Source organism: Sus scrofa, chromosome 13 (genome assembly GCF_000003025.6).
Source record: "Sus scrofa isolate TJ Tabasco breed Duroc chromosome 13, Sscrofa11.1, whole genome shotgun sequence".
In the NCBI taxonomy this organism is placed as follows: Eukaryota; Metazoa; Chordata; class Mammalia; order Artiodactyla; family Suidae; genus Sus; species Sus scrofa.
The window spans coordinates 113,852,074-113,867,181 of NC_010455.5; the positions used below are offsets into that span (position 1 = coordinate 113,852,074).

Genomic DNA, 15,108 nt, shown 5'->3' on the forward strand with positions numbered 1-15,108 from the left:
TGGAAAAACTATTCTACTGAATCACTTTCTTCTACTAATGTGGGCGAAACACTTTAAGTTTTATTTCAGGTAATATGTGCATGGCCACAATTGTCTGATGTCCCCTTTTGCTCAGGATGAAAAGCTTCTTTGTGCCAAAAAAAAAAAAAAAAAAAAAAAGAAAAGTAGCTCAATACTTCAAAGGCAAGGGCTGGTTTTATTAAACACTGGTTTATCCATGTGTGTTCTCTAATTCAATGACTATAAAATTAAATGCTGTCACTAGAGCAAATATCCTATTCTGTATTCTGAAGCCGAATTTTATACTGTGTTAACTATATAAGGATATTTTCTCTTAAAATTTTGAGTTTTTCAGGAATGTGAACATGCTTTAAAATATGTTGTCATTATGTTATATGATACTCCTCACCACCCTTATTTAAAATTCCTTTATGAGCCTCTGTATATAGTATGGTATTACCTTATAGAAAAAAAGTATCATGCAATGTAATGAGTTAAAGTAGGAAGTATTTATTATTCAAAATGTAACTAATAAAGTGGAATCTGTAATTTTTATTTGCATTGAAGATGGATTTTTTTTTTAATTTCAGGATTTCAAGAAGGTTCTGCAGAGAAATGTTGTGGCTTATGTTAGTCTCCACAGTCCCATAAGGGGTAACTCAAGTCTCTATTCTGTAGCTTCACCGTCTCTTCAGCAACTGGTAGCTGAGGTAAGATGAACTCTATTTAATAAAATGATTATGCAGAACTACCTTTTTCTCTTTAATCTACCATTTTCTTGATATTTTCATTTTATAATATGCATAAAATCATCCCTAGCTGTTTTAAAGAATGATCTCTTGCTGTTTATTTATCAATGTCCCTTCAACCAATGTCCTATGTTCTGAAATTCTTTACTTGCTACTCTTTTATGGTTATTGATGTATGTGTGAATTATATATACATGTATGTCAAAATGAAAATTTGTTTCTTAAAAATTGAATTTAGCCCTCAAGATCTCAATCCTCCCCATGTTGGCATGTTTTGTTAAACTTGGTTACTTTGGGGTTTCTCTCCCTTCATTCATGTTTTGAGTAAATGTGGGGCCTGTCCTATCTTTTCAACTACATTGTAAGCCCCTTCATAGCAGGATCTCTAATTCCTAGAATATAGGATAACTACACTCAAGATACTTAGAAAATGCTGTTTGGAAAAGACTTAGAGAAAAAAGTAAAGCATGCTGTTTCCTATAAAGTAACTTGAAAAAAAATCATGTAGTTTATGATAATGTCTCACTTATTTTTCAAATTTACTTGCATTTTGCCTCTTTCAAAGAATTTTTCAGAACTTCCTTCTTGTTTATTGGTAGTGTTCCTGCTTTCATTTCTTCATTCTTTTTATGATTTTCACTAAAATAATGTGTTATTTCTCAGAGTGAAAGCAATCATGCCACTATTGGTGGGTGGTTTCCTCCCAACCCCAAGGGCTACTGGGGTATATTAGAAAATGACCTTTTCAATGCCCACAGAGTTTCCAGTATCACAGACATTAAAACAGGAAAAAAAAAAAAAAAGATAACGAATTGTGCTTTGGATTAGCCATAATTCTTGATTGAAATGTAATGCAAACCAACATTTTATGACATTCATAAAGTATTTTCTAGTTTAATAGTTTTCATTGACATTTCCATATGTAGCATAATAAAGAAGACATTATAAAAGATGAAATAGATAAGTCTATACATTTAAGATCAGCCGAACTCCAATGTGCATGCCTTAAATTATATCCAGATCTGTAAATGAGCTCTTCCTGCTCCTTGTACTGCTTTGAATTATCTGACTTTCTTATATTCCTGGGGAAAAAAGTCACAAGAGGAAAATCCATTGCAGAAGTCTCCCTTGGTAAATTAAAATAATCCTGAATAAGTAAGTTATCAGGAAGAAGAAAGTATGAGCTCAAGTATCCAGAAATTAGGGAGAGTTGGTTTAAAAATTACATCTTTTCCTTCTGGCGTGTTATAGTTTTCTATGTTAGAATCTTGGAAGAGATGTTAAGTGTTGAAATTCATAGGTCAATAGAAATAAACTATTAAGGAATATGAAATTATGGAAATATCTACCTATAGAAATACAAATTTATAGAAATATCAGAATATAATGCTATTTAAAATGTCTTTGTACATCTTATAATAGAAGACTAAAATATTTTACTATCTAAACCTAACAATCTGAGAGTATGGCATGGTTTCTCAATAATGACAGATGTACCTCCTTATAGGTGGGAAGGGAAAACATCTATTCTGTATTTGAAAACACTTATACACTAAGCTAAGAACAAACTGGAATCTATATTGAAAGAAAAAATTTCTTTCAGTTGCGATGGTGTGTGTGTGTTCTATGGAAGAATTTAGAAAGGTAGGATTATGACACGTTCAAACAGACAATAGCAAAAATGATTTAATGGTAATTACTTACCTATATATAGCCAATGTTATTAATACAGGACAAATATATATTATAACTTAAGGTATATTTACATACAAAATTTTGGAGTTCCTATCGTGGCTCAGCAGTTAACAAACTTCGCTAGCATCCTTGAGGATGTAAATTCAATCCCTGGCCTCGCTTATTTTGTTAAGGATCTGGTGTTGTGGTGAGCTGTGGTTTAGGTTGCAGACGTAGCTCGGATGTAGCATTACTGTGGCTGCGGTGTAGGCCGGCGGCTACAGCTCCAATTGGACCCCTAGCCTGGGAACCTCCATGTGCCGCAGGTGTGGCCCTAAAAAAAAAATTAATATCTCATTTTTCTTTATTTTTTTCTCATTTTTGTTTAAAACACATGCACACTCTTAAAAAAGATAAATGTTAAGAGAACTGAAGGAAACAAATACCCACAATAATTTATATGATTTAGTTAAAGTAATTTAACACTGTTGGCATTTAAAAGAAAGATTTAAGTGTTTCTTTCAAAGAAAGAGCTTAATTATAACATCATGACATATGGAACTTCATTTACAAAGATGAAAATATTTTATCAGTCCTTAGTATTTTTATATTTCTTCTGTTTATTTAGATTCTGTTGTCTTATACAAATGGCATGTCTCATATAATTCAGTATAAACCACCCCCCCAAAACAAGCAAACAGAACAAATTCAGAATGATTCTACATAGGATAATATTTCCTATAAAGGAAACATGCTGACTAAATTTTGATGACAAAAGGCTCTATGGAATATTAAGTACTCTTATATAGCAATATAAAGATTCTAGATGATCTTGTTAAGATCATGTAGTGGACTTAAATATGTGAAGTGGACTATTTAAAGAATTAGTATATAGTACTTAATTTATTTTTTTTAAAAATGGACACATGTAGGTTATTTTGATGGATTACCAGCTTGATAAATATCAAAAATGTGAAAAGGTTGTCCTAAATCAAATACCAGCTTAAACTTCATTAATGATGTGTATCCAAATCAAGGAAGATTGTAATCTCACTTTCCTTGGTCCATCAGACACTTTGTGAGGTGTTTTTTTTTTTTAGTTAGATTTATTGGATAAATTGGGGTATGATTTACATAAAATTCTCCATTGTTACTTGTACAGCTTGCTGAGTTTTGACAAATGTATGCATTCATTTAAACACCACCACATTTAAGCTATGTAATATTTCCATCACCCACTAAAGTCCCATAATACCCCTTTGCATTCAATCTCCTCCCTTCATCTCCATTTCCTGGCAAACACTGATTTGAATTTTACTCTTAGAGTTCTCCCTTTCAGAACATCATTTAAAAATGGAGTCACATATTACATATCCCTCTGTGTATGGTTTCTTTTACTTAGCATAATTACTTTTAAGATTTGCCCATTTTGTTTACATGTATCAGTAGTTTTGTAACATCTTCTAGACCACTAAGAAAACAGTCATGACTAGAATGAGTGCAATACTTTTGTCTCTTTCCTCTGGTTTGATATTCTAACTTTGGTTTTGAAAGGAAGAGAAATTAAACTAATTTACATTAAGAATATAAGCCATTTTCAGGAGATTAGTCCAAATGAATGAACTAAGCCATCTTGACTGAAAAAGGTAGAATCTTTTGAAGATTCAGAAATGTGTAATTACTCTAAATCCACTAAAGTGATTATAAGTTCTTCTTTTTTTTTTTTTTTTTTTTTCTTTTTTTGGCTTTTTGCCTTTTACAGGGCCGCTCCTGTGGCATATGGAGGTTCCCAGGTGAGGGGTCTAATCAGAGCTGTAGCTGCTGGCCTACACCACAGCCACAGCAACGCCAGATCCGAGCTGCATCTGGGACCTACACCACAGCTCATGGCAACTCCAGATCCTTAAACCACTGAGCGAGGCCAGGGATCGAACCCGCAACCTCATGGTTCCTAGTAGGATTCGTTAACTGCTGAGCCATGAAGGGAACTCCTATAAGTTCTTGAGATTAATGAAAGACTGACCTTAAAAAATTACCCGAAGAGCAGTGAAAGGTTGATGGTTAACAAAATTGGGCAATAGACACGTTAGGGTTTCTTGTGCTAGACTCTCTCGTTAGTTCTATTTGGAAATTTTCATTATAACTTTAAAAAATAATTTCAAAAATGGTTAATTTCTTTAAATTATAACATTGATAACTAATAAATTAGTTGGTCTTCTGAAAGTAGCAATAATCTACCAATGACTTACCCATTTAATGGTAATAAGGGACAATAACCAAGGCTTTTATGTGATCAATTTTTCTGGTACTTTTGTTCCCATTTTGAATATGCTTTTCTGTTCTCTTTGTGCTACAAGTATTTTTACAAAAATAAAAATAATTAGTTCACTTACAATTAGGAATTGCTGCTGTGGCTCAGAAGAAATGAAACTGAATGGCATCCATGAGGGCGTGGGTTCAATCCCTGGCCTTGCTCAATCCAGTGTTGCCCTGAGCTGTGGTGTAGGTCTCAGTCTGGTCTCAGATCTGGTGTTACTGTGCCCGTGGTGTAGGCTGGCAGCTACACCTCCGATTCCACCCCAAGCTTGGAAACCTCCATATGCTGCAAGGGCAGACCTAAAATTAAAAAAAGACAAAAAAAGAAAATAGCCTAAAAGTTTTAAAATTAAAACACTCAATTAAAAAAATCTACAAAAAAATTAATATTTCTTTAAAAATCCCTATTTAAGAAATGAATATATATGCTTTAAATTTTTAATTATCTCTTTTTGTGGAAATATTACTTTCATATTAATATTTTACTTCATATTTACATTTTACTCTGAAAAATAAAGGGAAATAATTTTTAGATATTTTCTTACAATAGTAATGCTAAAGCATGTATTATAGACATCAAAAAAGTATGTCAATCATATAAAACAAAATATATTTGTCAAAATCTAGGAAAATTTTCACAAATTCATTTTTTAGTCAAAAAATATCTCATCTACATGGTACCCTAAGAGATTCAGATGTGAATTTCCTAATTTTTACTCCATGGTTGTTTGGTTTTGAATGATTGTTTCCAGTTTTTGGCTCCGGTGAGTTAGTTATGATTATTCTTGTGTGTTGATAGAATGTATGCACTTACTTTTTTCCTGGATATTTATCTAGAAGTGGAGTTGCTAAGTCACAAGGTAAGCACATGTTTAATTTCAGTAGGTACTGCTCAAGAGTTTTCCAAAGTGCTTATACTAATTACAGTCATACCAACAATGTATGAATGTCCCAGTTGCTCCATGTCATCGCTGTTTGGTATTATCATTCTCATGTGTATGGTGATATATTTTGGGGTTTTAATTTCTCTGATGATTACTAATATTGAACACCTTCTCACATATTTTTTATCAGTTTGTAAAAGTTCTTGATACATTATTAATACAAGACTTTTGTTGGTTATATATTGTGAATTCTCGCAGTCTGTGGTTTGACTTTTCACTCTCATTAATCATGCTATTAAATTTTAATAATCATTCTTAAATAAATTGGTATATGTATGTGTGTGTGTGTATATATATACACCAATATATATAAGTTGGGGTATATATATATATATATACACACATACATATATATATATACACCAACAACCGCTCACTAGAAAATATAGTATGTACATGTCAATTCCACCATGCCTATTAGAGCATCAAGCCTGGAACCAAACTACAGTGTGACTTAATTGTGAATATCCGCAGTCTGTTTTAGAGTTCTATTGTGTGATAAATATTTATATGGAACCCAACCTTGTATACACACTCACATTGCCCTAGGTGTGTGGGCCACATAATAAGCAGATGAAATGCCTCTGTTGCTCAGGAGCTTATGGTTTTTACCATGAACCTAAGACATGAATAACTAGCTAAAATACAGTGAATGCAATGTGTGTATATTGGAATGCATAGGAAAGAAATAATGTGACTGATTTCATTCAAAATCATTCATGAAGTAACAATAGCAAAAAGTTTGAACATACTCAGAATTTTGTCTGTCTTTTCAAATCTCAATACTTTGATCTCATAAGCAAACTCCTCTTCTGTTGAACTACTTATACTTCTTTTCCAATCACACAATTTGATGTCCATTTCCTTTTCCTTCCTCAAATCAAGTAAATTGCTGTCATGCTTCTGTTCTTTTCTCTTGTGTTGAGAGGTACCAGACTTCCAAAACTCTGACTGTTGTGGTACTTATTCACTTGCTGCTGACTGCTGAGGTGCTGGTGTGCATTCTGCCTGACTGTGCCACTATTTTGTAGGGGATAAAAGCACATCTAGAGAGATTTTTAGCCCCAGAATTGGTTCAATTCTTGAGTTACTAGAAGCCTGATTTTCGGATCACCAAGTTATTAATGAACAGATTTTATCTTGATTATTTTGCATATACCCTCTAGAATTTAAAAGATTTTATAAAGCTCTTGTTTGCCAGGGCAGCCAAAACAAAGTATCATAGACTAGATTCCTGGAAAAAAAAAGAAATTTATTTTCTTAGAGTTTTGGTAGTTGGATCCCCAAGTTGAGGTTCAGGTAGTGTAGATTGCTCCTGAAGCTTCCTTCCTCGGTTTTCAGACAGCCACTTTCTCACTGTGATCTCAAATGTTCTTTTCCTCAGTGTGCCCCCTTTCCTGATGTCTCTTTATCTTTTTATGAAAGCAGTAGCCTTATTGGATTAAGGCCTCATCATTATGATCTCAGTTAACCATAATTATCTTCTTAAAGGCCCTATCTCCAAATATAGTTATCTTGATGGTTAGAATTTGACCTCTTAATCTTGGGAGGAGACAACTTTGTCCATATTACTAACCTAAATGCAGAGTGGTGGAGTACAGAAGATATATTGGTGGAATTAAATAGCTGCCTTTTCTTTTTCTGTCTTTGTTGTTGATAATTTTAATGCAGAGTACTGAAATAACGCTTAATTTCTATTCTGCTTTCTTTAAAACACAAAAGTAAAATTGATGCTGAAACATTCTTGTATTGTCTTTTATGACACATGGCATAATTTTAGTTTGTTTTTAACTTTTTCTAAAGAAAGATTCTTTGCACTTATTGTTCACTATGAATTCCAACTCTTTTCAGTGGACTCTACTTAATTTATCTTCCTTACTGCTGCTTCTACTCAAGTAATCAACTTAAGAGACCATAAAGACTAATAAACTGATTTTAAACCCTTTCTTACACTAATTTACCACTTCAGTAATGTCTCACATTTGAAATTGTGATTCTATTGGCAGGTTTATCTATTGCCTAGGTTTACAAGTCTTTACTTTGTGTTAAAACCAAGAAATCCCTCCAGTTTATTACTGTTTTACAAGGTTTTCTGTTCCGTATACACTGACAATTTGTAAATCCCTTTTTATTTAAATCTAGATATCAAGGGATGTCGTAGTGAGATTCTGGCTAAAACCCTGAATTGCAGAAGGCAGTTGATTTAAATATTTGGACTCTATAGCCAAAGATCAGTGCAAACAATTTGAGATCTTAACAAATTTAGACTGAACACATTCACGAAATCACAATTAATGTCACAATCTTAAAATGGCTTTAGCTGACTGACTTTTGTCTGTGATTTTTTTTTGGACACCAGACTCAAAAGAATGGCTTTTACTCAGGGAAATGGTATTTTGACACCAGACTCAAAAGAATGGCTTTTACTCAGGAAATGGTATTTTGACACCAGACTCAAAAGAATGGCTTTTACTCAGGAAAGGTTGACAAGGTAGAGAAAATCATTTCACCTAAACAGTATCCTTAATACAGTACAATACACTTTACAATTAAAATAAAATTACTCTGATAAATTCATTTTTTCTATCTGATGTTTAATACATTTTAGTTAAAAGCCTACAACTTATATCATCAATTAATCATCTACATAGCAACCACAATAGTGATGTTTTGCTATTATGACATATGACACATGATTTTTGTGTAGGATGTTTTTTGAGTAATTTATTTTAACATACATGGTTTTATGCTTTAAAAAAAAAAAGTACCTTTTCAAGTACAAGTACTGGTGTAATTTTACTATCTATTGCCCCATGCTTACTTTTGATAAACTCAATATATTATGGCTTTTGGGTTTTTGTTTTGTTTGTTGTTTCTCTCTCTCTTTCTCTTGTACTCTCTCATTACATATAATAATGCAATATTGTTTCAAATGTGTGGCATTATAATTCAATGTCTGTATGTACTACAAAGTGACCACCACTGCCTTTCTAGCTACCATGTATTCCTATACATTTGATCCCCTTCACACATTTTGCCCACCCACCAATCTCTTTCCCTCTAGTAACCACTAATTTCATCTCTGTATCTATGTGTTTGTTTTTATTTTATTTTGTTTGTTCATTTATTTTATTATTTTAGAGTCAACATATGAATGGAATCATATGGTATTTATCTTTCTCTGACTTATTTCACTTAGTACAATACCTTCCAGTTCTATCCCAATTGTCACAAATGACAGGATTACATTATTTTTTATGGCTGAATAGAATTCCATTTTGTAAATATGTTACCAAGCCCAAGCTCACACTGCTTCCTACATGATAAGCCAGTATATTGAAGGACAAGTTGTTGGGCAAGGAATGATAATTACTTTATTTGGAAAGCCAGCAAACTGAGAAGATGGTGGACTAGTAACAAAGAACCATCTTTCCTGAGTTAGAATTCAGGCTTCTTTTATACCAAAAGTGGAGGGATATGGCTGGTTGTTGCAACCTCTTTTGTTCCTGCAACTATCTACTTGAGTCTGGTCACAATATTCCTATAAACCGCTAACAAGAAAATAATCTGTTCTGAACCTTTTAATCTCTGTAAGAATGGAGAAAAGTTATAACTTTAAAGGTCAGAGCCTTGATAATGGGTCATCATGTATTATTTCAGGCTATAGGCAACATTATTTTACAAATGTAAAGAACCAGCATGACTAAGCACAGGTAGCAGAAGACGAGGGTTAGAGCTAAAGGAATAGATCTAGTAAGGAGTTGGGTTTGTTCTTCTCTGTTATATATGTATCACATCTTTATACATCCATCCATCAGTGGACCCTCAGGTCATTTTCATATTTTGGCTTATTGTTTCTCTCTTATACGTAGTATCTTAAGCAGTTTTGTATTAACAAAATGTTGTTGTTATTTTGGATTTGGCTTTTTGCTTGGTTCTTTAACAAAGTAATTTATTACTATGCACTAAAAACAGATTATCTATAAGAGAAATTTAAAAAGTAATGTTATTTAGAATAATATCAAAATAATAAAATACTTAGAAGTAAATTTAACAAAAGAAGTTGAAGACTAGCATATTGAAAACTAAGACCTTTATGAAAAAGATCGAAGAAGACACAACTAAATGGAAAGATATTTGGTGTTCTTGGATTGGAAGAATTAACATTGTTAAAATGTCCATAGTACCTAAAATGTTCCACAGAGATAATGCAATCTTTATCGTAATTCATGTGGCATTTTCTCATAGAAAAAGTAAAAAAAATATTGTACATTGGCACACAAGCACAAAAAAACCTGAATAGCCAAATCAATCCTGAGACAGAAGAACAAAGATGGAAACATCACACAGCCTGGTTTCAAGGCCTATTGTAAAGCTACAGTCATCAAAATAGTACAGTAATGGCACAAACAGGCATATAGTCCAGTTGAACAGAATAGAATTTGGCATAAACACATGTATATATGGTCAACTAATTTTTGACAGAGGTGCCAAGGACAGTCTCTTCATAAGGAGTATTGTGAAAACTGGCTATACAAATCCAAAAATGTGAAGCTGGACCCCTATTTTAAACCACTCAAAAATTGACTCAAAACAGATCAAAGACTTAAATGTAAGTCCTGAAAAGTATAAACCTCCTAGAAGAAGAGATGGGTAAAATGATCATTGAAATTGATCTTGGCAATGATTTCTTGTATAAAACACCAAAAGCATAGGCAAAAATAAAATAAATAAACAAGTGGAACTATGTTAAAGAGCCTCTGTAGAGCAAAGGAAACAATGAATTGAAAAAAATCCACAACAATGGAAGGAAGTATTTGTAAACCATGTATCTGCTAAAGAGCTAATATCCAAAATATAGAGAGAATGCATAAAACTCAAGAGCAAAAATTTGAATAATCCAGTTAAAAATGGGCCAATGTCCTGAATAAATACTTTTCCAAAATGAGATATAATGTCATGCTTGTTAAGGGGGTTATTAACAAAGCAACAACAACAACAAAACAAAACAAAAAAACAGAGAAATAGAGAGAGACAACAAATACTAGTGAGGATGGAGAAAAAAGGAAACCCTTATATCCTAGTGTTGATATGTAAAATGATATAGCCATTATGGAAAACAGTAATGTAGTTCCTCAAAAAACTAAAAATTGAACTACCATATGATCTAGTGATCCCATTCCTGTGTATATATTTCCAGTAAATGAAATCAGTAAATGACATCATTATCTCCAAGAGATTTCTGCACACCCACTTTCATATGTATTATTCATAATAGCCAAAATATGTGTTCAACAGATGAATAGATTAAAATTGGGAATATGGGTAAACATATACACACTGTATTTAAAATAGGTAATTAACAAAGACTTACTGTATAACATAGGGCCATCTACTCAATATTTTGTAATAACCTATATGGGAAAAGAGAATGGATATATGTGTGTGCATATGTTTGTGTGTGTGTGTGTGTGATATATATATATATATATCTGAATCATTTTGCTGTACAATTAAAACTAATACATTTTAAGTCAACCTATATGCCAATAATTTTTTTTAATGTTTTACATGTGTATAATGGAATACTATTCAGCCATAAAAAAAAGAAAATTCTGCCATTTGCAGCAACATGGATCAATCTGGATGATATTTTGCTAAGTGAATAAGCCAGAAAGGAAAAGATATTTGGTATCACTTATATGAGAAATCTTAAAAAAGAAGAAGGGGGAGGAGGAGAAAGATTTAATAATAGCAGAATAAAGTGGTGGTTGTGAGTGTCTTCAAGAAAAGGGAGGTAGGATGTGTAGGTTAAAAGCCACATACATTTAGTTATAAGAAGGATATGTTCTGAGGATCATAGTGATTATAGATAATAATGCAATGTTATATATGTAAAAGTTTTTGAGAATAGTTCTTAGGCTTTCTCAATACACACACCAAAGTTATCTATATTAACTATGTAAAGTGATGGATGTCTTAGCTTGATCTTGGTAATCATTCTATGATGTGTGTATGTTTGTGTATGTGTGTGCATCTGTGAGTGTATATGCACATACAAATATATAACAACATTATCAATTTGTACATTTTAAATAGATACAATTTAAAAATTTGAAAGAAATATCTGAAATGAAAAATCTAAATAGACTTTTGTTTAAAGTAACAAATAATAAATGTTTTAACTGAAAAAAATACTGATTCTCTGAAATAAAAAAATAAATCAATATAATAATAATGTTAAATGTTTAAACAAACCAATAATATGTAAATGAACTTTGCTTTTGGAGTTCCCACCACACTGTGGCTCAGTGGGTTAAGAATCCTACTGCAGCAGCTCAGGTCACAGCAGAGGCATGGGCTTGATCCCTCCCACAGTGCATTGGGTTAAAGGCCTGCATTGCCACAGCTGCAACATAGGTCACAGCAGTAGCTTGGATTCAATCCCTGGCCCAGAAATTTCCATATGCCATGGGTGCTGCCATAAAGAATTTTTTTAAAAAATGAACTTTGCTTTAAATTAGTATTTTCCAGTGTGTATTAAAAAAAGTTATACACAGCTTTTCCAAAATTTGCTTTATTCTGGAACATTTTTCCCACAAGCATCTCGTGAAAATGGCCACAGATACTGCTTTAAGAAAATCCTATATGCACCTAAAAGTTAGAATTCTTACAGAAACTTAAATAAGTGTTCAATCTCTTCACTTTGAAAATGGATTTCTTCAAATGGCAAGATTTGCAATTTGCATACACTTTTTCAAAAACACACCTCTGTATACAGTGCTGATAAGACTCGAAGGCACTGATTATTCCTTCCCTTTGATCTGGAATTTCACCTGCAAATTTTTAGCCTTAAGTATCTTACAATTTGACACTAATCTCTCCACAGTTACTACTGTTAACTGTATTTTTTTTAGTTGCAAAGTTATAATTTTAAGACCAAGGTGATAAAAGAAAATGAACAGCAGAAGAAATTAAGCTATTTTTATTCTGAAACAACAATCCTCCTGAGGGCCATGATAGCAATTTTCTATATGTCTCCAAGGAGTAGAGAAATCATTTCAGTTCAGCCTAAGGAAGAATTCTCAAGTAGGATGAACTATCTTAAAGTGCTCAAACACTGTGTACATGTGAAAGGGGATGGAACATTTGTATGGTGGTTGCTCCATCCAGTCTTTATTTATACTGTAATTCACTTGTGAACTCATCCTTTATTTATTCTTGTATTTACTTTATTTGTTTGTTTAGCTTCATAACGTATAAAAGAACCTGCAGTTGGTTTCCTAGGCCCTGCTGGTTTCTAGGTTGTTAGCTTTCACGTTTAGTGTTTCCTTATCTATGTTGTGCCTTTACAAATTCTGGCTCTAAATCTCTAAGCCATGTATAATAACAGTTCGTGAATATAAGAGACCATGACAATTTTAGGTCCAGTGTTGATGTTTACAACTGTTTTCTGAGGCAGTGTTACTACATAAACATGGTGGGTAGTATGGATATTCATGTGTGATAACCATTTCACCCTGAAGCACTCCAAGTCATTTATCTGCAGCAGTCAGTGGTAACTACAAATAGTGTTAAAGGTTGTAGTAGTGTAGCTATAAAATTGAAAGACATGAATCTAGAGAGGATTATAAAGAAAAGCAATACCCTTTTCCACAGCATCCTTTTTCAAGTAAAGTAATCCAGAATTGTTTAGTTTGAAAATTTCAGAAATTGAAAGAAGGATATTAATTTACAAAGTATGTTTTACATGAAGTTTACTCATCTTTGAAATAAAATGATATTTTTTTCTAGTTGTATGCATTGTATCATCCAAAATATTAAACAAATTTCAATAATATTCAGTAGATGATTATAGATTAAGAAAATAATGTTATTGGAGTTCCCGTTGTGGCACAGTGGTTAACGAATCCGACTAGGAACCATGAGGTTGTTGCGGGTTCGATCCTGGCCTTGCTCAGTGGGTTAAGGATCCGGCATTGCCGTGAGCTGTGCTGCAGGTGGCAGATGCAGCTCGGATCTGGTGTTGATGTGGCTGTGGTGTAGGCCAGCAGCTACAGCTCTGATTAGACCCCTATCCTGAGAACCTCCATATGCCGTGGGAGTGGCCCTAGAAAAGGCAAAAAGACAATAATAATAATAATAATAATAATAAGTTATTGCACTATCTCAAAGGAGGTGACATACTCTAGCTTGGTAAAAATCCACAAGGGTCATTGGCATTTTCAATTTATCCTAGAAATAGGAGTATGATTTTTATAAAACTATGGGAATTCTCTCATGTGGGTGCAGCTGGGGAAAAAACCAAAAGAAACAAACAAACAAACAAAAATCAAAACTATGTGCATTGCAAAAGTTTCCCTGAGATCTAATTTAGCTCCTTTCATTAGTTTATTGTGTTCTTGCAGAAAAATGATCAACTATACATAAGCAGAAATTAAAACATAATCATCTGTCATTATACTATCCAGAGAAAAAACACTGGGGAGATTTTTCTTTGTGTAATGCATGTAGATATATTGTTACCAAAAGGAAGCTGCATCTTTTTTTCTCTCAACATATTTTAAATAACTTATGTTTTGAAATATATATTGTAATATCATTGGTTCATGAGCGAATATAGATGAAAGTAAGTATGGGGGATTCATTCTAATATACTTACAACTTCTCTGCAAATTTGCATTTTTTTCAAAATAAATTTAATGAATGTATATTATATCATTACATAACTATATTGCCATTTTTGACCAGTGTTTTTTAACTTTTATATATTGTTTAAAATTTTTTATTGTTAACCCATACTATCATATACATAATAGTTGTACAAACTTCTTACCCTTTTCCAACTAGATGCTTTTTCAATCATTAGACAATTACAGTAACAGACGCCATTCTCTTTGAGCATAAGGAGGTTTTGATAGGGAATTAGTTGTTACAAAGTCTCTGCAAGGGCTGCAAAAACCACCTCTAGGTCTTCTAGGTATGACTCCCAGAACAGCATGATAATAGAGAACTTCTAAGCTCATTGCTACCTCTGCATGATTGGAATGGTTGGGGATCAAGAAGCTTCTGCCCAAAGTGCTCACTCTAAAGCCCAGTATTTCTACAAAGATCCAGTGAGCTAGAAGTTATCTTTAGGACCACATTGCCTCAGCCATATTACATGGGAAATGTCATGCCCAGGATTGCACATCTTCTGCCAGGGATGTAGTGCCAACCTATACCTCTGTGACTGTCCTGTCATGGCAGAAGTGCAGATGCTGCCTGTGTTCTCCTAATTCCATATAAGTGTTTGTGCCTCGTAGCAGATAGGGCTCAGCAAGATGTAAAGTGATCATTGGGTTTCTAGTCTCTAGTAAAGCCATAGCCAATCTGCAATGTTTTATACTTTCTTAGAATAAATTACAAACATGATATTTCTGGGT

General features: G+C 33.0%; 1 protein-coding gene across 12 annotated transcripts in view; it reads left to right on the forward strand.

Annotated features, from left to right (window-relative positions):
- NAALADL2 (N-acetylated alpha-linked acidic dipeptidase like 2) overlaps positions 1–15,108 on the forward strand; it is a 1,365,504-nt gene that overhangs the window by 1,001,963 nt on the left and 348,433 nt on the right. For all 12 annotated transcript variants that reach the window (XR_002338111.1, XM_021071192.1, XM_021071188.1 and 9 more), the window contains one exon: positions 591–710. Coding sequence is in view for 11 of the 12 variants with exons in the window: in XM_021071192.1 (XP_020926851.1) it covers positions 591–710 (120 nt within the window). In the remaining variant the exon portion in view is untranslated. The remainder of the gene's footprint in view (positions 1–590; positions 711–15,108) is intronic.